This window comes from Corvus cornix, chromosome 2 (assembly GCF_000738735.6).
Source record: "Corvus cornix cornix isolate S_Up_H32 chromosome 2, ASM73873v5, whole genome shotgun sequence".
In the NCBI taxonomy this organism is placed as follows: Eukaryota; Metazoa; Chordata; class Aves; order Passeriformes; family Corvidae; genus Corvus; species Corvus cornix.
In genome coordinates this window covers 43,771,780-43,794,701 of record NC_046333.1, presented here as the reverse complement: position 1 = coordinate 43,794,701, position 22,922 = coordinate 43,771,780, and the positions used below count along the sequence as shown (strand labels likewise).

The 22,922-nt window shown below is 40.6% G+C and overlaps 1 protein-coding gene across 1 annotated transcript; it reads right to left on the bottom strand.

Moving 5' to 3' along the window:
- Window positions 1-4,687: 4,687 nt before the first annotated feature.
- DAZL (deleted in azoospermia like) lies at window positions 4,688-21,731 on the bottom strand. The gene is made up of 11 exons (XM_019285364.3): window positions 21,552-21,731; window positions 18,630-18,764; window positions 18,202-18,293; window positions 16,782-16,833; window positions 13,334-13,400; window positions 12,873-13,006; window positions 11,461-11,541; window positions 10,629-10,685; window positions 9,486-9,587; window positions 8,651-8,749; window positions 4,688-7,910 (listed from the first exon to the last, which is right to left on the bottom strand). Exons 1-11 carry the CDS (start codon window positions 21,552-21,554, stop codon window positions 7,857-7,859), a joined length of 876 nt encoding a protein of 291 aa, XP_019140909.1. The 5' UTR covers window positions 21,555-21,731; the 3' UTR covers window positions 4,688-7,856.
- Window positions 21,732-22,922: the final 1,191 nt, after the last annotated feature.

Below are 22,922 nucleotides of genomic sequence, written 5' to 3'. Positions count from 1 at the left end.
TACTAACAGGCAACACAGCCTGAAACTTCACCACTGTTGATCATGTTTATCTTACTTTGAAAAATCTGCATTTAAAACCTGTTAACACAATTGCACTTTTAATTAATGAAACTATCACAGACACCCTGAGAAAACAAGTAATTTGAGTCTATCTATATATCTTTCTCCAAAGTCAGGGAATAACCAATGCAACAGTGAGAGAAGCACAACTGACAATTTAGGTTTTATGAGTAACATTCAAATAGAAAGACCACACACTTATTTCACTATCAAAAACACACGAAGTCCAGCATTTACAGGAAGTGTATTATCAATAAAGATCTGTGTGTAGTTAGTTTTCTTCACAATAGCTAGCATGAGGATGTTTTAGATTTGTGCTGAATAGCGTGCTGGTAATACAGAGATGTTATTGCTGAGCAGCGCTTACACAAAGCCAAGGCCTTTTCTGCTTCTTGTACCGCCATACTAGTGAAGAGACTGAGCAGGCACGGGAAACTGGGAGACGTAGCAGGGACAGGTGCTCCCGACTGACAAAAGCTATGTTCCAGACCACAGGACATCATGCTCAGTTTACAAAGTGATGTGAAGGAGAAGCAGGGGACATTTGGAGTGATGGCATTTGTCTTCCCAAGTCACTGTTACATGTGATGGGCCCTGTTGTCCTGCAAATAGCAGAATACCTGCCTGCTCATGGGAAGCAGGGAATTAAATTCCTTGTTCTGCCTTGCCTGTGTACGAGGCTTCTGCTTTTACTATTACAAAGGCCTTTATCTCAACCCACAAGTTTTACAGCTACCATTCTAATAAGTATCTCCCTGATTCCACTGGAGAACAACAAGCAGCTGCATGGTACTTGGTTGCTAGCTGGGGTTAAACCACAACCCAGCGTTGCAACACTTTTCCTTAGAAGAGATTCAGTAACTAGATTGATTATGTATAAGGATCTCTATTCTAGTGAATAGTAAAATCAGGAGTACCAAGAAAGCAACCTCAGTTAACATTCCTAACATTTACTGCTGTATTGGTAACTTTTATCTGCACAAGTGAAACATCTAACAAAAAGGAAAAGACCTGCTTTGCCCCCCCCCCCCCCCCATATTCTAGGCAAATCAATTCTGCACAATTGATCAAAATAAATGCAATAAATAGCATTAAGGGAAATCTTATTCACACTGTAAGCTTTTTGTCTGTATGCTATCTATAAGCACATACCTTGATCAATTATGTTTTCAATGCAATTGTTCTTTGACATTTCACAGCTACAGCCAGAGTCTGTTACGTAGGCCTGGATCTGAGAACCCCTCTGATGGCTGTAGCAAAAACATCACCTGCAGCAGACTTGAAACCTACCTGAAAGTTGCACATGAGCTGCTCAGTTCCATGGGGCACTGTACAACCAATCCTGGCAAGGTGATCTTCTCCCAGTAACCTAAGATGCTACCTTCAGATTTTCACCAGTTGTTCTTGGGATATCCAGACCCCTGACTTTAGTAAAATTCAGTAGAGTCTTTGACAATTTCCCACAGCATTCTCCTGAGCAAACCAGCTGCTCATGGCTTGGACAAGTGGACACTGCTGGGTAAAACTCTTCAAGATGACCAGGCCCAGAGTGATAGCAAATGGGAGTTGCATGCAGACAGTCACTAATGGGGCTCCCAAGGACTCAGTATTAAGACCAGTCCTGTTTAGTATATTTATCAGTGATTTGGACAAGATCAAGTATACACTCCCTGGGTTGCAGAACACATGAATCTAGATAGGAGTGTTGATCTACAGGAGGGCAGGAAGCAGGGTCTGCAGAGGGACCTGGACAGGCTGGATTAATGAGCCAATTTTATGAGACTCAACAAGGCCAATTGCCAGGTCCTCCACTTGAATCACAACTCCATGAAACACTACAGGCTTGGGGAAAAGTGGCTGGAAAACTGCACTGGCAGAAAAGGACCATCCGGGCAACCCACAGTGCTGGTCACCTCTATCCCAAGCTGCCACAGGGGTTCAGAGCCACAGAGCTGCAGGGACACTGCACTAACAAGACATGCCAATGGGAGAGTTGGGTGATAGCTGGAGATTGACTTGGTTACCTGTAAGGCCATCAGGTGAGACCACAGGGAGCTGCAACCTCTGCAGCAGAGCCCATTTAGCAACCACAGTCCCTTCTTAAGAAAATCCCAAGTCACTCCCACCATCTACTGCACTTCATTGAATTTCTTCACTTTGACATTCAGAGCACTGGGCAGAAATCACATCACATAAACACATGCTACAGGCCTTCATAATGCTTTAATTAAATGGTCAGATTCCCCTGGCCCAAGACAGCTGTTAGGCCCTGGGCAAGACACAGCTGCCAGAATGTGAGCCAGTAGTGTTCCCAGGTGGCTAACAGCATCCTGGCTTGTATCACAAAGTAAGGCCAGCCAGATCCGGGAAGCAACTGTCTCCCTGTACTGGACTCTGGTAATGCCACATCTTGAGTACTGTGTTCTTTTGGACCCCTCACTAGAGGAAAAATGCAGCACCACAGCATGTCCAGAGAAGGGCAACAAAGCTGGTGAAAGAGTCTGAAGCACAAGTCTAAAGAGGAGCAGCTGAGGGAGCTGGGGCTGTTTAGCCTTGAGAAAAGGAGGCTTGGAGAAGACCCTGTCACTCTCTACACCTACCTGAGAGGAGGCTGGGGGTCCACCTTTTCTCCCAAGTAACAAGTTACAGGACAAGAAGAAATGGCCTCAGGTTTTGCCAAGGGAGGTTCAGTTTTGATATTCAGAAAAATTTCTTCACAAAAGAAGAGCTGTCAAGTGTTGGAACAGTGGTGGACTCACCATTCCTAGACATATTGAGAAGATGTGGCACTTAGGGAGATTGTTGGACTCAGCAGTGTTAGGTTAACAGACTGAACTCAACGATCTCAAACATCCTTTCCAACCTAAATAATTCTGATTTAGTGTATGGCCTCTGACCAATTCATATTCTATTCCCTCCCTCACTGTCCTCTTAAAAGCTACAAATTGACATGTGTGTGCTCAGAACACATTTCTACATGATTACTTCACCGTATGTATGTAGGATCCCCTTTACATGTTTTATAAAAGGCATCATTTATCTTACTATAACATACAGGAGCCACCAATCCCATTTTAATAATGTAACTGCTTCCTTATACTCAGGAATAGTAAGGTCAACTTATGCTAAGAATTGGATGGCTGCACAACTCAGCTGCACGTGACCCTATTAACTGCTACAGGCAAGACGCTGGGTTGTTCGTCCCCTTTCCCCCAAGGGAGGCAGTTCTGCCACTCTGGTGAAACGCCTCCTGGAGTACTGCATCCATCTGGAGTACTGAGCACAGGAAAGACATGGACCTGTTGAAGCAAGTCCAGAGGAGGGCTATAGAGATCATCAGAGGGCTGGAGGACCTCTCCTATGAAGTCAGGCAGAGGGCAGTAGGATTGCTCACTCTAGAGAGGGGAAGACTCCAGGGAGACACTATTGAGGTCTTCCAATACTAAAGGGAACCTCGAAGAAAGACTGAGACATTTTAGTAGGGCCTGTTGAGACAGAAGCAGTAATGGTTTTAAACTAAGATGGAAGATTTATACTGGACAGAATGGAGAAATTTTCTTCCATGAGGTCCATCAGACCCCAGAACAGGTTGCCCAGGAGTGGTGATGTCCCATCCCTGGTAACATTTACAGTCAGTGTGGATGGGGCTCTGAATTACTTTATCTAGTTGAATATATTCCCTGCTCATTGCAAGAGGATCCACTAGATGACCTTTAGAGGGCCCTTCCAACTCAAGCCATCCTAAGAAATGAACTATGAATTAATTTACAGTTCTAAGCAGAAATTCTTTTCCAGGAAAAGAAGACAACCTCTATTTTAATTGGTGGGTTTAATCCTAAATTGTTCTAGGACGACTTTACAAGAAGTTTAAGAATTCCTTGAACATTCATTCATAGAGGAACAAGCACAAAGTAATGGGGGAGAAGAGAGTTTAGGTTTGTTCTAGCCAATAAAAGGCACCACACAGGAAAACATTATTCCTCTAAATTTAAGACAGCCTAAAGAGGTTAAGTTCAGAGTGATCCTGAATGGGGATAGGGGAAGAGGAACGCAGACTCCTTGACAGAATCTTAAAGCCATTTGGGATGGAAAGGATCTTTTAAGGTCATCTAATATAAACACCAAATAGTGCAAACAATACCCTGAAATTTGAACACCTACTTACAGGAACAGGTGAACAGAAGCTTAAAGGGTATGATACACATACCCTGAGAAAGGGTACTGCTGACACATCAGTACTGTCTCACAAGCAGTACTTCTAATATCCCACTACATCAGCAATGTATTAACTACAACATGCATCTTTGACTACATATTCAGAAGTTTAGAGATAGTTTTTCTGATTTTAATTATCCATGCAGTAACTGCTTTAGGACTAGCAGCATAAATATTCTACAGCAACATGTTTTTAAATATAAATCCTGCCCTCATTACTGTACTTTCTACAGTCTCACAACCTTAAGGTAAAGGAGTAGAAAACCCTTTTTCATGTTTGTGTTGAGCACCCACTACACAGAAGTTCACACTACTGGGGGGAAAAATAAAAACCAAAACAAAACAAAAAAACCCCCACCAAAACAAAACAGCCACCCCAAACAAAACCCCCACAAACAAAAACAAACAAACAAACTCTTTACACATTTATTCACCAAAGTTGAACCCTGAGCAGTCACTGGGACAGTAACAAAGGCCTTTTTAAACTCGGGGAGACCTTCTTCCTTAAAAGAAGTTACAGTATGTGAACTTGTCCCCCCAAGGTTCAGCCCAAACTTTAGAGTAGAAACAAAGCAGGAAGTAAGAATCCATCTGGGTTGTAAAGCTACTTCAGGATTTTCGAGATGCATATTCCATCTGAAGATACCTCAATTTTCTTAATAGCTTGGGATCACTTTCTTTTAAACTTTCTTAGCAACCAAGTGGCAGACATTAGAGCTCTTAAATTATACATCTATCTTAAAATAATGGTTTACAAAGTCATTCCTGCAAGGAATAGAGAGTGTAGACCTGTTAGACAACTTCAAAAATCTCTCAGTAAGGCATACAAAAAAACCCTGTGAAATACAATTAAGGGGAAACCCTTTTGTTTCTTTGTAGCAATAAAGGATCACATCACCTTCAGATTAATATAGTTTATCAGCTTGGTGTAGCACACATACCTAGGAAAGGAAAAAATATTTCCATTTTGACAGGGAATTAGTGTCTGTGCCAGACAATCATTCTAATGGAGATCCAAGAATACCATCTGTCTGGCTGTCTCATTCCAAGAATAATTCTGTCAGATGGCCAAGTGGGTAAAAAGATATGAAAAGGCCATCAGACAGCAAACTGGGGTACTTCAGGCAAGAACCGTAACACAAACCAAGTGTCATAGCTCTAGAATACCAATTAAATGCAAGCATTGTATTTTTCTATCTTGTCTAAGCCATTGTTTCTTTTGACAAAGAGCTGTCTTAATATTTAAGGTACACCCAAAGCTTTTGAGTATCACAGAATGTAAATACTGTGTGCAAGCAAATGCAGATCCACAAAAACTCACTACTGCCTGCTAGTTCAGTTAACATGCTCCACTCGATTTGAGAATACAAGAGGTACAAATTTGCAAAATGCTCCAACCATGCACCGATTTTGGAAATGCCTTCAGTCACAGCAATATTAAACAGATGTTTCAATGCAACAGGAAAGATCTACCTATTGGTTTTGTGTTATACTTTATGTTAATGTTATGTTATAGGGTACTTCAAAAAAACATTAAAAATGCATGGGTTTAGTGATAACTAAAGAAAAAAACAAACCAGTTCTCTACAGGTAAGCAGCTAGCAGAACCAGCACAGTGTGATCTAATGGAAGAAAAAAATAAGTGGTACTTGTAGGGAGGCCTTGGTTATGCATTCCCCTGTGATAAAACCACTCAGGAGGCCTGTACCAGCATTTCAAACCCACTATACAATCCACTTGCTCACCAGATGGTCCTGTGCATAACACTCGGTCAAATAAACAGAAAATACGCACTCTGCATAGGTATCTTCTAGTCTAATCTCTTCTTTTGGTGGTGGGATTCTTCAATGAGACAGCTATGCATATGGCACTTTGTATTTTCTTAGAGCTACAGCAGAAAGCTTTAAGTAAAGCCTGGGGCAACCAAGCCAACCTAAAGCATTAAACCAAAAAGAAATCTGTGTTTGCAAAGAAACGACTATCTCTTATCAATAAACTGACATCACAGCTTTGAAAGCACATGCCAGCTGTTTAGGTACTGGGAGTTGGAAAGGACAGGGTCCTGAATCAAGACTAGAAAAGCCTTGCAAAAAAAGCTGCTGACACAGAAGTTAAGCATTTACCAAGCCACTACCTTTAAAACAGCAGTCCGGGAAAAACACAGCAAATCAGCATCATGGAATGCTTAATACTATCTTCAGTGACGTGAAACAGTGAGTAGAGAAACTGGTATGGGATTTGCTTTTTCCAGGTTAATTTATGCTATCAGAACATTGGTACAAAGCTGCATAAAGTGGCTCAAAAAAAACTTACCCCCATTCTCCCCCACCCTACTTTAATAAAGTTTTATCCAGAACACTCCTGAGCAGCAGTCCTTGGACATTTGCTCTAGCCATATTCTCCCCTTACATGTTCAGTTCCCTTCTAGACATTTCACTAACATGTTTCTGGCCAAGTCTTTGCCTAGCCATTACTACCTCTAAGCCTTCTGGAAATCTGAAGCTGAACATGACATTCTAAACAACCTCATATGTACGTCCTTAACAGGAGAAGACTAATTTTCTTTTATCATCTGGAGAGACTGAGGTGTTTGAGTAGGAGGAAAAAAAGCAAGGTAGGACCCAACATACAAGACTGAATACAGTTCTCAATTCTATTCTTTCAAAACTTCAACTAGTATCTACACAAAATTAAGGTTACTATAGATTTATAGTAACTGGAAATCTCACATAGAATAGTAAGTTAGTATTTAGATTTGTCACACCAGAAGTTTAGGAAACCAAGGAAAAGTAAAAATTTATTTCACTGTTTCACAATACACACCTAAAATCTACATGATTATTAAAACAGTCTTACACATACTCTGCATCACATAACAAAGGCTCATAAGTGCAGTATTTTCTCAGAAGTTTAAAATACAGTTATTGCTAAGATTTTTCAAGTAAAAAGTCCTGTATTGGCTGACTGAGGGTCCAATACAGATAACATTCTTGCATTTGAAGTTACATACAGGAATTTTAGGATTCTCTTCATTACTTACCCAAAAACAGTAGTGATGCTCAAGACTGCAGGTACATAGACTGTCATCAGTGAACATAACCACATTGATTATGTCATCTAAAGGCAACCAGGACTTACACAGCTCCAGCTCAGTTACAACTTCTCATCATCTTCTGCACTGATTTAAGAGTTCAGTCTTAAAATACAATCTCTTGGGCAAATAACTACTTCCATTTTTGAACTGCAGGAGTTAACTGGTCAGTATGAGTGAAATTGTAGTTAATGAAAAACCATGTGTAATATGCAAACTGTACCTTAAAGCTCAGAGAAAAATCCACATGCAGCAAACATATAAACTCTCTAACATTCCAGTCAGTTGTCAGGGGAAGCACACAAACAGTAGCACTGAAGTTTGTCACCTCTTACAACTTTGAACTTCAAACTACTCAAGCAACAACAACAGTATCAAAACAGGTAGAACATGAGCACAAATGTACTTGAAGTAACTTTGAGAAATATTACACTCTGTATTACTAGTAACATCTAGTTAATTAATTTAGATACTCTGAAGTCTTCGTTGATCAAACATTTTTGTGTACTGTCCTTCCTCTTCTGAAGTGGTATGTCTTACTCTCCTGGGATGGGACAGAAGGGAAGATAAGGAAAAAAAAAATTAATTTATCAGAATAAAGCAACCAAAGTTGTCATGAAACTATCTCCAGATACCCTGTACTCTATTCACCCCTCTCCAAAACTGAGAAAACACAGCTTTTCTGCATTCCTGTTTCAGAGTACACCTACCTGTCTAGTTCATATCTGTCCTTCTACAAAAAGGAAGCAAGGTCTTAGAAATTAATAACCTGAAATTACACATGACTTGGAATGGAATCAGAAATTGCAAATCTACAAAGACTGAACACATACAGCAAAAAAAATGACAACCACCTACCAACCTGGACTACGATTTATTGGTTAAAGCAGAGACAAAGCATAACTAGCCACCATCCACCATAGGTACTTCACTGTACAGACAAGGTTTAAAAGCAACATCCTCTGTCCAAACTAGGGAGTAATCTACTCCTTTTTAAGCCATGTCACTGAAAAATGACTAGCCACACTTATGCTCTAATTGTTCATTAACTGTTCAGCAATTTTTTATGCTGTCCTGATTAAACCCACTGACTCCAATTTCAGCACTTCCTTCCACCATTAAGCTACTGAGAGCCAAACCCACACATCTCAGAGCATGTACAAGGAAAAAAAAATTCAAGTGGCATTAACAGGTATGAATCCCTTCATCTTTATGGTATCCTGTAGGTGAACACATTGAAAGTCAGCTATGTTTCAGGGATATAATTTTGCTTTCACTACATACCTTTACATTGTTGTCTTGTGATGCAAAGTCATTTATCAGCTGGTTCTCAGGACTAGACATACAGGATAATACCGTTTGCATGCCCCTGTCCACAGACTTCTGAAATACAGTTATAGGTGCATCAATACTGATTTTCTTAGTTAGGGCTACAAGCTAGCAATGCCAGTGTGTCACAGGGTTTACTTGGCAATCAGGATTCCTCAACTCCCTTGTGTTCCCTGAGGTATTTATAATTTTTTTTCTCCATCCTAATCTTTTAATATTAGTAACTCATTATCCCCCTTCAGTATTATAGCATAACAATTCTACTGACATGATGCCAGTTCACTTGTGGATTAGGCCGACAGCTGAGAAATGAAGTCTCCTTTAGAAAACTGAATTCAGAGCCAACTGTTGGCTCAACTGGGGTCACCTTCCACAAAACAGTGAGAAAGGGAGAAAGTTACCAACTCAGATATTTGAAGCTTAAAATAAATCTACCTAAGACAGCAGGCAGTGCTATCTAATCTGCTTTTTTAGTACCTGGAATTTTCCCTGGAACTTCCACAGATTAAGCAAAGTCTTGGCAGTAGACTTAATCAAGTAGAACACACATTTTATCCAGCCCTCAGCACTGCAAACAAACACTAACAGTTTCAAGGAAACGTGAGACTTCTGAAGCTGTACACAGAAATCAGATACAGTGGACTGAACAACTGGCTGAAAGTAGCAACTATAACCTTGATTTCTAGGATATCTGTTCAAGGCCCTTGACAAAGCTAAATAACTCTCATGTGCAAATTTCTGGGAATAGGATTTATGGTAAAGAACATTAAAGTTTTGAGAAAGCACTTACCTTTTGTGGGCTGTTAGGCAACGGCAGGAGTTCTGGAACAGCACATTCCATCTGTATAAATCCTGGATCCTCAGTGCCATGATAGTTTACTGAAGTATATACCTATAGAGTTTTTAAATATTACAATGTTTCAGTAACTGGGAAAACACGCATCGTTGTGGTATCATTGATTCTCATCTATCCATAAACTGTGCCAACTTTATCTTTGCACCTTTTGATAAAAGTTTCATGAGTGGGGGAAATACTGTATCATGATCTGTTTTATTAAGACAGTTTAGAATGATACGTAAAGTTGCTTATCTGAGGTAGTTCTAGAACAGTTGTCTGCTCCTATAATCAAGATTGTAACATTTAACAGTGAAATCCCCATGCACACCTACTCTAAAAACATTCTGACCTGCTACTATTGAATTGTAACATGATATACTATGGCCGTATCACATTCATGGATGTTATTAAAAAAAATTTATCTCAAGCCAATAGTGTAATCAATATTTCAGTGACTTCTGGTTGCTTTCAGAAAAAGAATACCATTCAGAATAAAATTATATTACAGCTTTTAAACACTTAATCAAAACCGCAGTCAATAAATATACCTAAAGAATACAAAAATGCCCAGGGGCAAGTTTAAATTCCAACATTGTTAAACAAATACAGAGTATTTTCTCCCCTTTCTTGTGAACACTACTCATATAAAGTCACAGAAAGCAAGGAATTTTTTTAGAAGCCAGCAGCACCATCTACAGTTTGTAGCAGCCTGGGAAATGATTTTTAAAACCTGTTGAAAGGAGCCAAGAAATTCATCAGTATTTGCAAAGAACACTGAGACTTCTAAAGTTTAAAAAAAGATTGTACATCAGGTTAACTTATTTTTCCTTCAACTCTGCCTGGAAAACCAATTCCAATTAGGCTAAAATTCCAGAGTTCTGTGACTAGAACATGTAGAATAATGCCAAAGATCTGTTCTGCCAGGTAACTCAAAAAAAGCACATCAGTAAAAATGCTAAAAAACTACATACTCTCATCAGCAATTACAGATTTTTGTAGACCAGATTACACAGATCCAGACAACAGACTGGTATCAAGCTGTAAAAACAATGTGCTATTTAAGACAGTTTCAGAAACCTAACTTTGTAGACTTACCGGAGGTGGAGGCATAACATAATTTCTTTGCTCCCCAGCAAGCCATTGTGGTTGAGCCTTAAAAAAAATTGGACAAGAACCACCTTTTATTCATTTATTTCCAACATTGAGAAGTAACCGCTCTGCAGGAGCCACCATTAATAGCATTTCATGTCTTGATTTTTCACAAAACAGTACTCCATACATAGTCTTACCTCCAGCAAGATACCTTATTTTATTTAACTGTCTCTCATTCCAAGTTGCAAAAAAATTAAAAATATTTCTAAATATTAGAAAAATAAGGGAAGTCAAAGTACCTACGCTGAAAACAAATCTCAAACTCCTAGTTGCTTCCAGTTACTCCTAGTTTCATTTCAGTAACAGGACTTAGCTGCACATTTCATTTCTGAGTTCTAACATAACTATCAGCTAAGCACCTTCTCTGATGTTTTACAGTGCAAGAGCACATCCCCCCCCCATACTTCCCACATTGTATCATCTGATAAGACTCTGATTCCAAGTACCTAACACCCCACACTACAGCATGTACAAATGCAAAGCTTCCTCCCAGAAGAAAAAGTACTACTAATCCATGTACTTTTTTCTCATTTGGAAGTTGTTTTATCACTGTATATTTAAGAAATAACAGTAAATGAAACAATAAAAATGAAAGAGTATGCTAAGTTATTTAAAAGTCCTCATGTATTTTGTTTTTCTTTGGTAGCTGTGAAAGAGAACTGACAGAAAATAGAATTTTAAGAATGAGAAACACAGAAAGATCAGACTCCAGTTAACACCTCATTCCAGTTTTGTCAGGTATCAGCCCTTCTGCTTTTACTAAAATTTTACATACCTGATAGTTGTAAGCCGGTTGACACCCGATGGGAACTTGCTGCTTTAGCAGTACAGTTGGTGATGAACTGTATTGATAGGGCTGCAAATAAAGCTTTTTTTAAAAAAACTGCAAGTTTGAAGCAAGATACAAGTATGGTATTTGTAGAGGTATTAGCCAGGAGCACATTTTTAGAAGTATGTAGTTACACTGTTATTTCAATTCCTGTGCAGACTAGACTCACAATTTTAAAGCAACCCTTAGATTTCCCACAGGGCTTGCTTCAGCACTTCAGGCACTAATAATGTCTACAAAGTCGGATTTCAAGTGTCTTATATATCTAAAAATCCCATATCTGCTTGTAACTGATCTTTTAAGTCATTTTAGAACTGCAAGTCATGCCATAAACTTCAAGGAGTAGATCTGAAGCAGGCTAACTGCTATGAAATAATGGGGTACAGTCTGAAGGATCAGTTTCTAGGAGGCAAAGGAAGCTAAGTACTGCAATTAAGACCATTTCCTGTATTCCTTCCCTGTAAGTACCCTGACAGTGTTAACCTGGAACCTTCTGAGATTCTTCAGAGAATAATTAAAGACACATTCCAACATTTAGGAGAAATAATTCTCTTAAATTAATAAACTTAAAGAGAATCAGCAAGAATAATATCATCAAGCTCTCTGCCTTGCAGCAAGTCTGCTCTTCCTCTTTGCTTAAAATACACAAAACAGGCTCAGTTTGTAGTCAGTACTGCCCCATTGCACTGCCATATCCTACAAGCTAATGCAGCAAGAGAGCCTAATCTGGTCCATTCACAGCATGGGACTCATATGCAGGCCAGAAGCACAGTACCCACACCTCAGTAGAAATGCTTATCTGAAGTACCAGTACAGTGATGTCCTGCAGGCAATACAGTGCTGGTCACAGCTATGAACAGGAGATGCTGTAACAATGCTCTTATAACACAACAGCAGTTCAAAACCAAGGATGTGTCTGGCTAGCAGGACAGAAAGGTACCAGAGAACATCTGATCCCACACTAACTTTACAAAAATACATTTTAAATTTTGTAGCTTATTCTGAAGCAGGAGAGCAATACATTAAATATCTTCATTTGTGAAGTGCATCTATGACAGGCAATAAGATCACTTAAGAACAACTAAATAACTTAATCTTCCCTCCACTTTCAACAGTTCTCATTCTCAAAGGTTATCTTCCTCTTGTTTTATAAAGAGTTAATATCACTGAATCAATTTTTCAAGGATCCTGGCATTCCTTTGAAGTGGTTTGAAGTTGGGTGCTTCTTACTGGGGAAGGTAATATGAGAACTGACAAGATCAGATTGGAATCTCAATACATACTCCAGAAGTTGTACATGCTTGCATCTTCAAAAATTTTTAATTGTGATTCAAAATCAGCGCCACGTGCAGTCTTACCTGAACATAGGGTGTTACAGGGTTCATTACAGCTGGAGGCTGCACGTACGTCTCCACAGTCTGATTACCCCACACACTCTGAAACTGTGGTGGGGGAGGACCAAGAACTAATTGTCTGGGCTGCACACAGGAATCTTGTTTTGAAGCAGATAAAAAAAAGAGTATTAAGACATTACTACATGTGTTTCATTAGGAATCTGAGTTCAAGCTGAAAAAACTTTAAGGGTTTTGACTCTAAAACTTAATTCAATATCAACTATATTGTATTGTGCTACCAACCTGAGTCTTTATTATTAAAACAGTATCATACATGTGAGGTCATAGAAGTCAGAACCAGGGTTTCACTGAAATGTACATATTGCATCAGATAAAGAAATATTTGCAAGGACACTGATGTATAATTAAGAAAAAAAATTGTTATAATGCCTGCAATATGAACAAATTTATTTAGATATACTTACTTGAGTTTTGTTGTTTTCTGATTGCTGGCCCCAGTTTCAGCTTTTTGCCATGGAAGTTGATTTGTGACTGAAAGACAGGTTATTCTCTGTAAGCTGGGAATCAGCAAGGTGAGTGGTTCACGAGGTTTTAAAGAGACTGAACTCTGCTTCTACACCACAGTACATCAACTCCCATAAAGGCTCAACAGCCTCCAGCCTTCTCCCTCAACACCGTAAGCCTCTTATCTCTGATGTCCTGCAGCACCCTCAGCTCAGCCATCTGCTTACTCACCGACCCTCCAAAATTATGTATCACTTGCCCTAGCAGCAACATGTACTACTACGAGTTTGCAACTATGTATCAGAGACTGTCGGCCCTGCAGTTTTATACACAACTTTCAACTACTCTTGGCTCAATGAGAGTATTGACAGAATGACCACAGTCTTAAGGTTTCTAGATTTTTGGTTTAGCCCTGTTACCACAATTTTAGTACCACACATTAAAGTCAAATCATCATTGGATGCAGTTTGTCCAGATTCTCCATCATGCGTGACTCTAGAGAAGTGCCTGCTTCAGAAGAAAATACATGGTTTTGCAATTTTCTCCTATTTCTACTAAAGGGAGTGCTTTGGACAAAAGCAACTTTATTGCTGCCTGCAAAAATAAGCAAAAATATAATGATATAAAAGCATCTTGTTTGTTCTAATTTCTATCAGTATGAGAAGATGATTCAAGAGATATATGGGGGCAAAAAAAAGGTGCAATACCCAGACTAGTTTGACAGGTGGATTGGTTTTTAATTTTTTTTTTTTTTTTCTTCAGGGGAAGGTGTCTTCTGGTTGGTTGATTTTGGGCATTTTTAAATTAATCCTGCAATCCTGTTATGCCCAATATCACACAACCACTTTTCCCACCTCAACAATGAGAACTCCTAGGAGACAGGCCTCCCCTCAAACCAGAAGACAGCTTTCTGTACTGAACTGCAAACAGACCAGAGTGCAGTTACAGACTTAAAGCAGAAGAAAAATACTGTCAGGCTGAACATGGCTACAAAGCCAGGCAGATGAACACAGGCACCAAGAGTAATTTTAGCCACAGAGAGGCTCTATGTCATTCATTTACAGAAAACACTGCGACCACTCTGTGCAGATAAGGCCAGAAGTGATTTAGTGAGGTAATCTTTCCTTAACAATTTGAGCTCCACACCACCAATGGTAATTTCTTCCTTTCTTCCATCCCCTCCAAAAGCCAACAGGTTTTCAAGATGATTTTTATCTGAACATGTTTCTTCCTGACATGGCAGTAATTTGTACTGCCTGCAGACCTGAAATGTGCACTGAAAAAGAAAATCAACCACATGCCTCTGGGTCTTCCAAGACACCTCTGGTATACAAAGTCACATCAGTGAGTACTATATTAATAGAGGAACACTGCAGGCTCCAGTTTTGAAGAAACACATGCAGAAAATCAGCAATGTACATGGCTGAAATGTCAGTGCTATTTAAGAGGTCTCCACAGGAATTGTTACCTCAGAGCAAGCAATCCACACTGACATAGCATAATAAATGTAATCCCTAGTAAAAAGAAAAAGGTGTTCTCAGATGAAGTCTGTTGCTCAGTACAGCAGCCACTATATATTTTTGTCATCATGCCATTAAAGAATAGCAAGCTCTTAAAATTTTTTGGTGAGAATCAAGAACCTCCTGCTGGGGTTTTACTACTCTCCCCTTTATTCAAAGGTGTTCTCTTCCCACTTTTGGAGCTGGATGGCCAGTAAACACACCTGCACATCACAGAACACTACATTTGTAACTGGCACATCTATCTGATCTACTTCCCTATCTAAGCCTCAGAACCAAACGAGAGACTGCTCATCCTCCAGAGACACAGGAGTTTTCTGAGGCAAAGACTTCAAAGAGGCAAGTATTTCAATACATGTTATTTTCACAGTTATGGTATTCGGTCTGGGGAGAAAGAGGGGAAAAATAAAAGCTTTGCCAGTGGTTTGTGACCTGCTCAAGTCTATCAAAACCAAGTAACTGATCTCATTATAAGCACGAAGATTTAAAATTTCTCTGATACCAAACTCCCAAGACCAGAAGGGCTGTAACAGTTCTACCCTTTCATCTCCTGTGTTAGCTATAGGAAGACCATATGATGACATGGGAACAGCTGCAGCACAGTCTAAGAGGCTTAAAAAATACTTGCACTCCAGGTAGCATCCAAATGCAGAAATACTGCAAGAGAAACATATTTCAACTACTGAGACATAAAGTAAACAACTAATACCATCTTCCATGATACTGTTATTCCCATGCCCTGGATAACCCAAAATGTTATTGTATTTCATCTATCTGTGCCCAAAATTGTTACTGTCTCTAAAGACACTGGAGCCAGAAAACAGAACCATGGGGCAGAGCAGGGTGAGCGCCCCAGCCTTTTAAGAAATCAGAGCAAACAGGGAGAGCACTCTCTCTTGCCTCATGGTCTTTGCTCAAGGCAGAGGCCCTGCTCTGGGGTTTTTTTCACCCCCTCTTTTGTTTCTCGCTTGCATCTTGGACTGGCTCAAGGTGAATTCCATGACTGCCTGTCTGCAGCCACCATGGAGTGGCCCTGCAGAAGCGAAGGCACCCAGCCCAGCTGCCTTCCCTGACTGTCTGCTGCCAAGAGGAAGGTAAACCCCTCCATGAGTTCTAGCCCTTGGCCAAGTACCAGCTGCCGGACTGTGCCAGCTGCATTTGCAAATGGAGAGGTAAGAAGGGGGGGAAGAGGGCTGTCACCATCTTCCCTTAGTCTTTGGAGCCACACTCCAGCCACACACCGCCACCATTTCGGGGGAGGTGTCACTCCACCATTTTAAAGTTTCTCTTTGTTCCCAGAGAGTCCAAGCAATTTCAGCAACTTTGTAACTGGTGACTATTATTGTTATTTTTTTGCCTGTTGCTATTTACCTCTTTATTAGTAAACTTATTTTTTCACTTATATCTATCCATATTTATTTCTCCTTATTGGTGGAAAGGGATTGGTTAACCTAAAGCGGAGATTACTCATTATAGAGTATCCCACTTGAATTACCTTAAACCAAGACATCCCAATAACTAAATGTCTGCATTTCTGCTATAAGCACAAGGGTTCTATGACAACCATCCACTATAAAAAGCAAGCAGCCAAACACACTCAAGGCTTTCAAGCACATAAATAAATGAGAGCAAATCAGGAACAGAATGACATGAGATGTTCAAGATCACCAGGCTAACAACTAATTACCTGAAAACTAATTTTTTTTCTTACTTAAGCAAATACATAAAGATTTTACCACCAGTATACATTTTAGCAAGTTTACTTTTTGGGCAGCCCTAGACTTTGTGTGTCCCAACTTACTCTACAGGGTATATAACTTGGCTTCCCCAAATTTGTCTCTAATCTTCATACATCAACTTCTTTGGATAATTTAGACGAAGAGCTTACCTCAACTATCTTTTGAACATCCACATTGTCAAGGAAAGACACAAATCCATACCTAAAACGGAAGAACAGACTGTTCAGTCATCAGTTGCACTTGATTGTTAGCCAAATTCTTTTGAACAAGACCAGTTAACAAAGTGCCAAGTACACTCTATGGCACATAAAAATTATCAACTAGGACATTAGTTTATGATTCAGCATAAAAATCTATTTACTGCTAACTAGCTGTATCTACTACTGGACCAGATGAAAGAAACCAAATGCCAGATTTTAGAATAATATGAAATAAAAATAAGGGCTATTTTTCCATTTTAACTACTCAAAACAAGTAGTGCTGTTGGCATTAGCAACTTAGAAAGCTAAAAGATTAAGTAAGATTAATTAAGATTTTGACTTATCAAATTTTGTATTTGCTACAGAGGTCTGGATGAAAGCAGGCATTATAGGAAGAGTGACACTAGTGAGGGAAGCAATTCTTGAAGAGGTTTTTCAATTTATTTCACTCCCTCCCTAATTTATCTGCTCTATACAATTAAGATCATTTCAGAGCATTATAGTTACAATTGTATCCCATTAATGGAATAAGTCAATTCATTACCAATACTCCTAACATACACTGGCTAACTGCACAGTAGGGTTCACTTTGAGGACTAGCAAGGGATATGAGAAAATGCATTTTACTTCCAGCTCTTCCATTGCTATACATGCTGAAGAAAAAAAACATTTTAGGATCTATGCATAGAACCTTAAAAAAACTGGGCTGGAAGGCGCCTTAAGAAGATAACAGTATCCTTCTCATAAGGAGGGACAACCTCAAAACTGGGATGGCTTCCCCAGAACTCAGGGTAAGATCCTTCATCTTCTCATTTACAGGTTTCACCACAGTAATCCAGAACTTTTCTATATATCCAAAGGGAATTTCCCTTATTTCAACTTTGTTCACATACTTAGTTTCACTCGTCACCCAAACAAGTTTGGGCTGTTTTACTCTAGAACTTATTCCCAAGTGTCAGGAGAGTGCAGACTCACTGCACTGAATAAACCATTTTAATTCTCTTAACCATCCTGAATTGTCTCCAGATTTTTAACTACTCTAGCCATCAGGAGAGTCTTACAAAAGAACTGGTTGGGTAAGCATAACACAAGTTAGGTTTCCAATGGTTAAGTGACAAAGAGGTTCTTTTCCCTGAAGGGTGAGACTGAAGTCAGAAAATTCATACTATTCTTCATAAGATTATACAGATTTAGTCAGGGGCAGTACAGATTTACTGGTTTCACAGTGTTAACTCACCACAACAGAAAACTGTAGCTAGTATTAAGGCTTAAGCATGTCACGTGTGTTGCTAAGTATCTGCTCGTATCACCTACTACAGAATGATGTCCCCATAAGCAGCAACTTAAAACAACTACTCATTTTACTCACCCCTTTGAAACACCAGTTCTGTCAGTGATGACTTTGACCTCCTTCACAGTACCATATTGTTCAAAGACACTCCGAATTTCTGCTTCGTTCATCTAAAAGAAAACAAGGTCTCAAACATCTTCAAACATGTTCAACTGCTTAGAACTGATTTAAAACGGACAGTACCATTTTTAAAACCCATTTTCCACTACCTTAAGAACTAAAGGTTTGTTTTGGAAGACATATTCCAGATCTCCCATGACAATTCAACACCTTCAAGACTGGCAAACGCACACATAGAAAAAAAACCACCAAACCAAAAAAAAAAAAAAAAAAAAACCACCACAAACAAGTAAAAAAATCCACACCAAAACAGGAGTTAAAATTCCCATTTCTTTTCCACTGAAGTACCCTACACCCATTTTAAACAATTACAAGTATATAAATACCTTTATGTCAATTCCACCAACAAAGACTGTGTTTGGCATGATTTTTCCTTCTGGTAAAACATAGCCCTGACTGACTGTTGCCGAATAGGCGCTGCCCTCCGTGGCGCTCGAACACTGGGTCTCCACATGGGCTGCCTAAAAAATTTAAACAGAAATACTTATTTTAGTCAACTATATTACACTTTTAAGATATCATAATGTCTGTAGCTTCGTACAGATACAGGCTGGGACAAGGAATTTTAACAGCACAAATGGATCATTCATTGAGAAAAAAAAATGAAGCAATTATTCCAACAAGTTTTAAAAATTTAAATCTAGACCTAGTCTAGACTACTTTTAAGTAGCCCTGCCAGACTGTATCAAATTTTGTGACTAATGTTGCTACTACCAGGGTTTACCCCATCTCTCTTGCTGCACCTCCTCTTGCACAAGAGGTTCTAACACTTTTCAGTTCAAATTAAACTGGCTCTACAAAATCTGGCAGGAAGATCAACCTGAAGCGAGCAGTTTTTCACCCACCTGATATTCTGCTATTGTTTGGCTGCATACACAGCTAAAGGGCATTCGAACTGAAATCTGAGATGGCAACTCCACAGCACCCTCAAGCTAACCTAACTGTTGCTTCTACTTCTTTCTTTCTGGATGTTTCAGCAAACCAAGCTAGAAGTATTCACTCTGCTGTGCAAGCTCCCTGGCAGCGTAGAACAGGAAAGAGCTCTCAGCAGAGGCACCCAGCAAGTGCCAGAACCAGCACAAGGAATCCGGTAGCACAGATACTGCTGCTACACCTGTCACACATGGCCTTGGCTGCCATGGAAGTGCAGTGTTCACGTCTCATGCTAACGATGCGGAATTTTCTAAGAAAATTCACTTATTTAACACTCTTACACATTAAGTACCTGAAAGAAAGAATAAACAGACTACTTAGGCATTCTGGCAAGATGTTCAACATCAGAAATAAGATTTATTAATACATGTATTTCCTAGAACTTGAAAAGGAGATGAAAAACGCACAGTGGTTAGTCTCCTAGAACAAAAAAAAACCAAAAAAACCAAAAAAAAACCTCTCTCCAAAGCCACTTTTCAAGTTTTCAGTACTGCAATGCAAAACCTTTTCCAATTCAAAAAAATTACTGTCATATCTAAACCCAAATAATTTTATCAACATAGCACTACATAAACGACTGTTCTTCTACATACCCTATGCGCAAAGAACTCACACTGCTGCTGAATCATTGCCCAAAGCCTAAACCACCTCAAGTTTTCAAGTGGGAAATCCTGCCGGTGATGAATTGGCTACACCAGAATTATATAATCAGCTAAAGTGACTCAAGCCTTTAATATTACTCTAAAAGGAGTCTGATTTGCCTTATCTCATGAAGTCGCTTTGAAATCAAATTTCTAGATGTCAGGAATATTAGGGTTTATTCAGTTTTTCAGCTTACCTGAATTAATAGGTGCTTTTTCTTCTCTCGTCATAAAATGAAATTAATTTGTTTGCTATCTATTATTCCTGCAAGCATGAAGTTTAAATTGATCCCGGAAAACTGATATATTGTGGTTCTCCTTACAGTAGTTGTGAGACTAGCTACAGACTTTCGGCAAAAGAAAAGGTGGAAAAGGATGATCGTTGGGCCAGCTGGAGGAAATACCTACCTACCCACCAACCCAAGTGTTACTACAAACATCACTCAGTTTTATGCTCATCGAGGAAAAGAAAACCCCTTTTTCTTGGCCACACAAGCCCACGATTTCTGTGTCTTCTCCCCGGCTTCAACACATTCTTTGTTTAAAGCAAGCGGTTTTGGTTTGTTTTTTTTTTTTCAGTTGAAACATTTGAACCCCGTGACCCACGTCCCGCGGCGCGGGCGCTGAGGGCGGTCTTCGTGACGGCGCCGCTGCCTGAGGGAAGAACACGGCTGGCGCCGCAGCCTTCCCGCTGGGCACTAAGTGGAGCCCTCAGCCCAGCACTGCACGCTACGCACTTACGAGGCACAACTTTTCCTGTATAAAAAAAAATAATTTAATAACCTAGACAAACAAAAAGCCCACCACCTTACACGTACAGTGTTTGAAGCGTCAGCGCTACAGTCACAAATTTTTTTATTTTCTCAAGTAAAAAGAACAAACAGCAAGCAGCATGTTGGTGCGAGCTCAGGAGCCCGCAGCTCCCGCTGCCTGCACGGCGCCCGCCGGGCCTTCGCTCTGGTGGGGGGTGAGGGACGCCGGGCCGGGGAACTTGGGGTGAGCCGGGCGCCGCTCGTGGGGCCCCGCGCGCGGCGCCGCCGCCAACGGCCGCCATTTTACGCCCTCACACCTCGGGTGCCCCGCGCCGACGGCGCATGAGCAGGCGGGTTTGCCGCTCAGGGCAACGGAAACTGCGCGCAAGCCGCCGCCTGCCGCACTGCGGGCTCAGCGGGTACCCCCGCCACGGGCAGGCGGAGGAGCGCTCCCCGGCCGTGCGGAACGGCGCCATGTTAGCGCCGTCACGAAATGGCGGCTCAGGGGTGTGAAGCGTCTTCCGTCGCCAAGCTTTCACCAGACCGTAACGCCGACGGCTACGAGCCACAGGCTGCCCTCTACAAGTCCCCGGCCTTTCAATTGCGGTAGTCCCTCCCTGACCTTAACCGCTCGCCTCGTAAGACTTGAAAACCCCTCGTAATACTTAAAATGCTAGCAGCCCTCAGGGGTTCAGCCGCCTCACCGCGTTACAAGGCGGCACTACTCCGGGCTGTGAGCATTCCCATTTCTCACCCCAAGAACAACCTAAAGAAGTTACTACTCCACTCCGCTGCCCGCGGGGAGTCTCACCAAGGCACTACATCACCCAGCAGAAGCCCCACCGGCAGCTCGGTGTTCAAACGCCCTACACCAGCCCACTTCCCACCTCCCCAGCATAGCTGCCCTTCCACGTTCACTCACCATCGTTCAGCGGACCTGAGGCTGCGCTCACGCACTTAAAAAATAAATAAGGCTTTTAAAACTAAACCAATACGAAGCTTTTTGAGAAAAACTAAGTGCAGACAGTTGGTTTCCTTTGAACGCAAAATGGAGTTACGGACGTCGATAAAGGCAGCTCTGAGGTATTCCCGTTCTCCTTAAATAGCCCCATTGGGGGCTGGGACGGAAGAGGCCACACCCGCTCTGTTCACTCACGCTCGTCCCCTCCTGCACCACATGGCGCCTTTGTCTCAGAAGACAAAGGATTGAGGATACCGAGGCTTGTCTTTTTGGGGGGCAGTTAGGTTGGGACTATCGCTTGTGACCTTGTTGTGCTGAAAGTTGCTGTTAAGTGCATGTGATAGCAGCAGCAGCAGCTCTTGCCATTTTGACAAGAACTTGCACTTGGCTTGTGGAAGATTTGAGAATGCTGCATTTTTGTAGAGGCTTTAACTCACTTCGAGGCAAAAGCTGTAGCTCTCTTTTTAATGTCTTCATGAACCGATGTTATATAGCTGTTCTAGAGTAATCTGTTTCCATCCTGTGACCACCTGTGCTGAATACCAACTTTCTGTCTGATCACCAGTGGCCCAAGGCCTTTCTAGAAGGAAACGTCTCTGGAAGCTCTCCTGGTTCTACAGTAATAAGATGGGATTTGGAAATTAGCTTTAAATAGCTGCTTGCCACTGGTATCAAATGTTTAGAGCAGATAATGATTTTAGAAAGTTCCAGGGAGTAGGGAAGCTTATGGACATCTCACCAAAATTAACCCAAACTCTGACTGGCCTAGATTAGTAAGATGTTTGATTTATGGTTTGGGTTTTTTTAATAGCAAAGACATAGGAGTGATCCTTGTTAAGGATGGAAAATGGAAGTAGAAAGCAAAACAGTTTACCAAGTGTTCACCTTTTCCAAATGTTATATTAGGAATCCAAAGTACACTGCTGCACTGGATATACATGGGACCCAGAGTTAGTTTAGGTAATAGCAATAACAAAGCCCTGATCACAACAGATGTATTTATGTTACCTGTAGAAGAGGTTTTGTTAAAGTTGTTGGGGTTGCAGTATTATGTAAAGGTAAGCATATGCCTGGGCTTTCATTGCAGCTAATGCCCACTTACTTAAGTAAAAGGCATGCTCTGCCATACTTTATCAGATCTTCTATACGTTTATTTGAAATGGCTGAGACTTTGAAAATGGGCTCCAACAATAAGGGGAAAATAATGCATAGTATTTACTTTAATATAATGGATTCATATTTGGCCTTAAGGGTGGCAACAAGTGAGGCTGTTCCAAACTTTTTTGAAATGGGTTTGGGTCAAGTTTGTGTCCTGTTTTCCTTCACTCGATA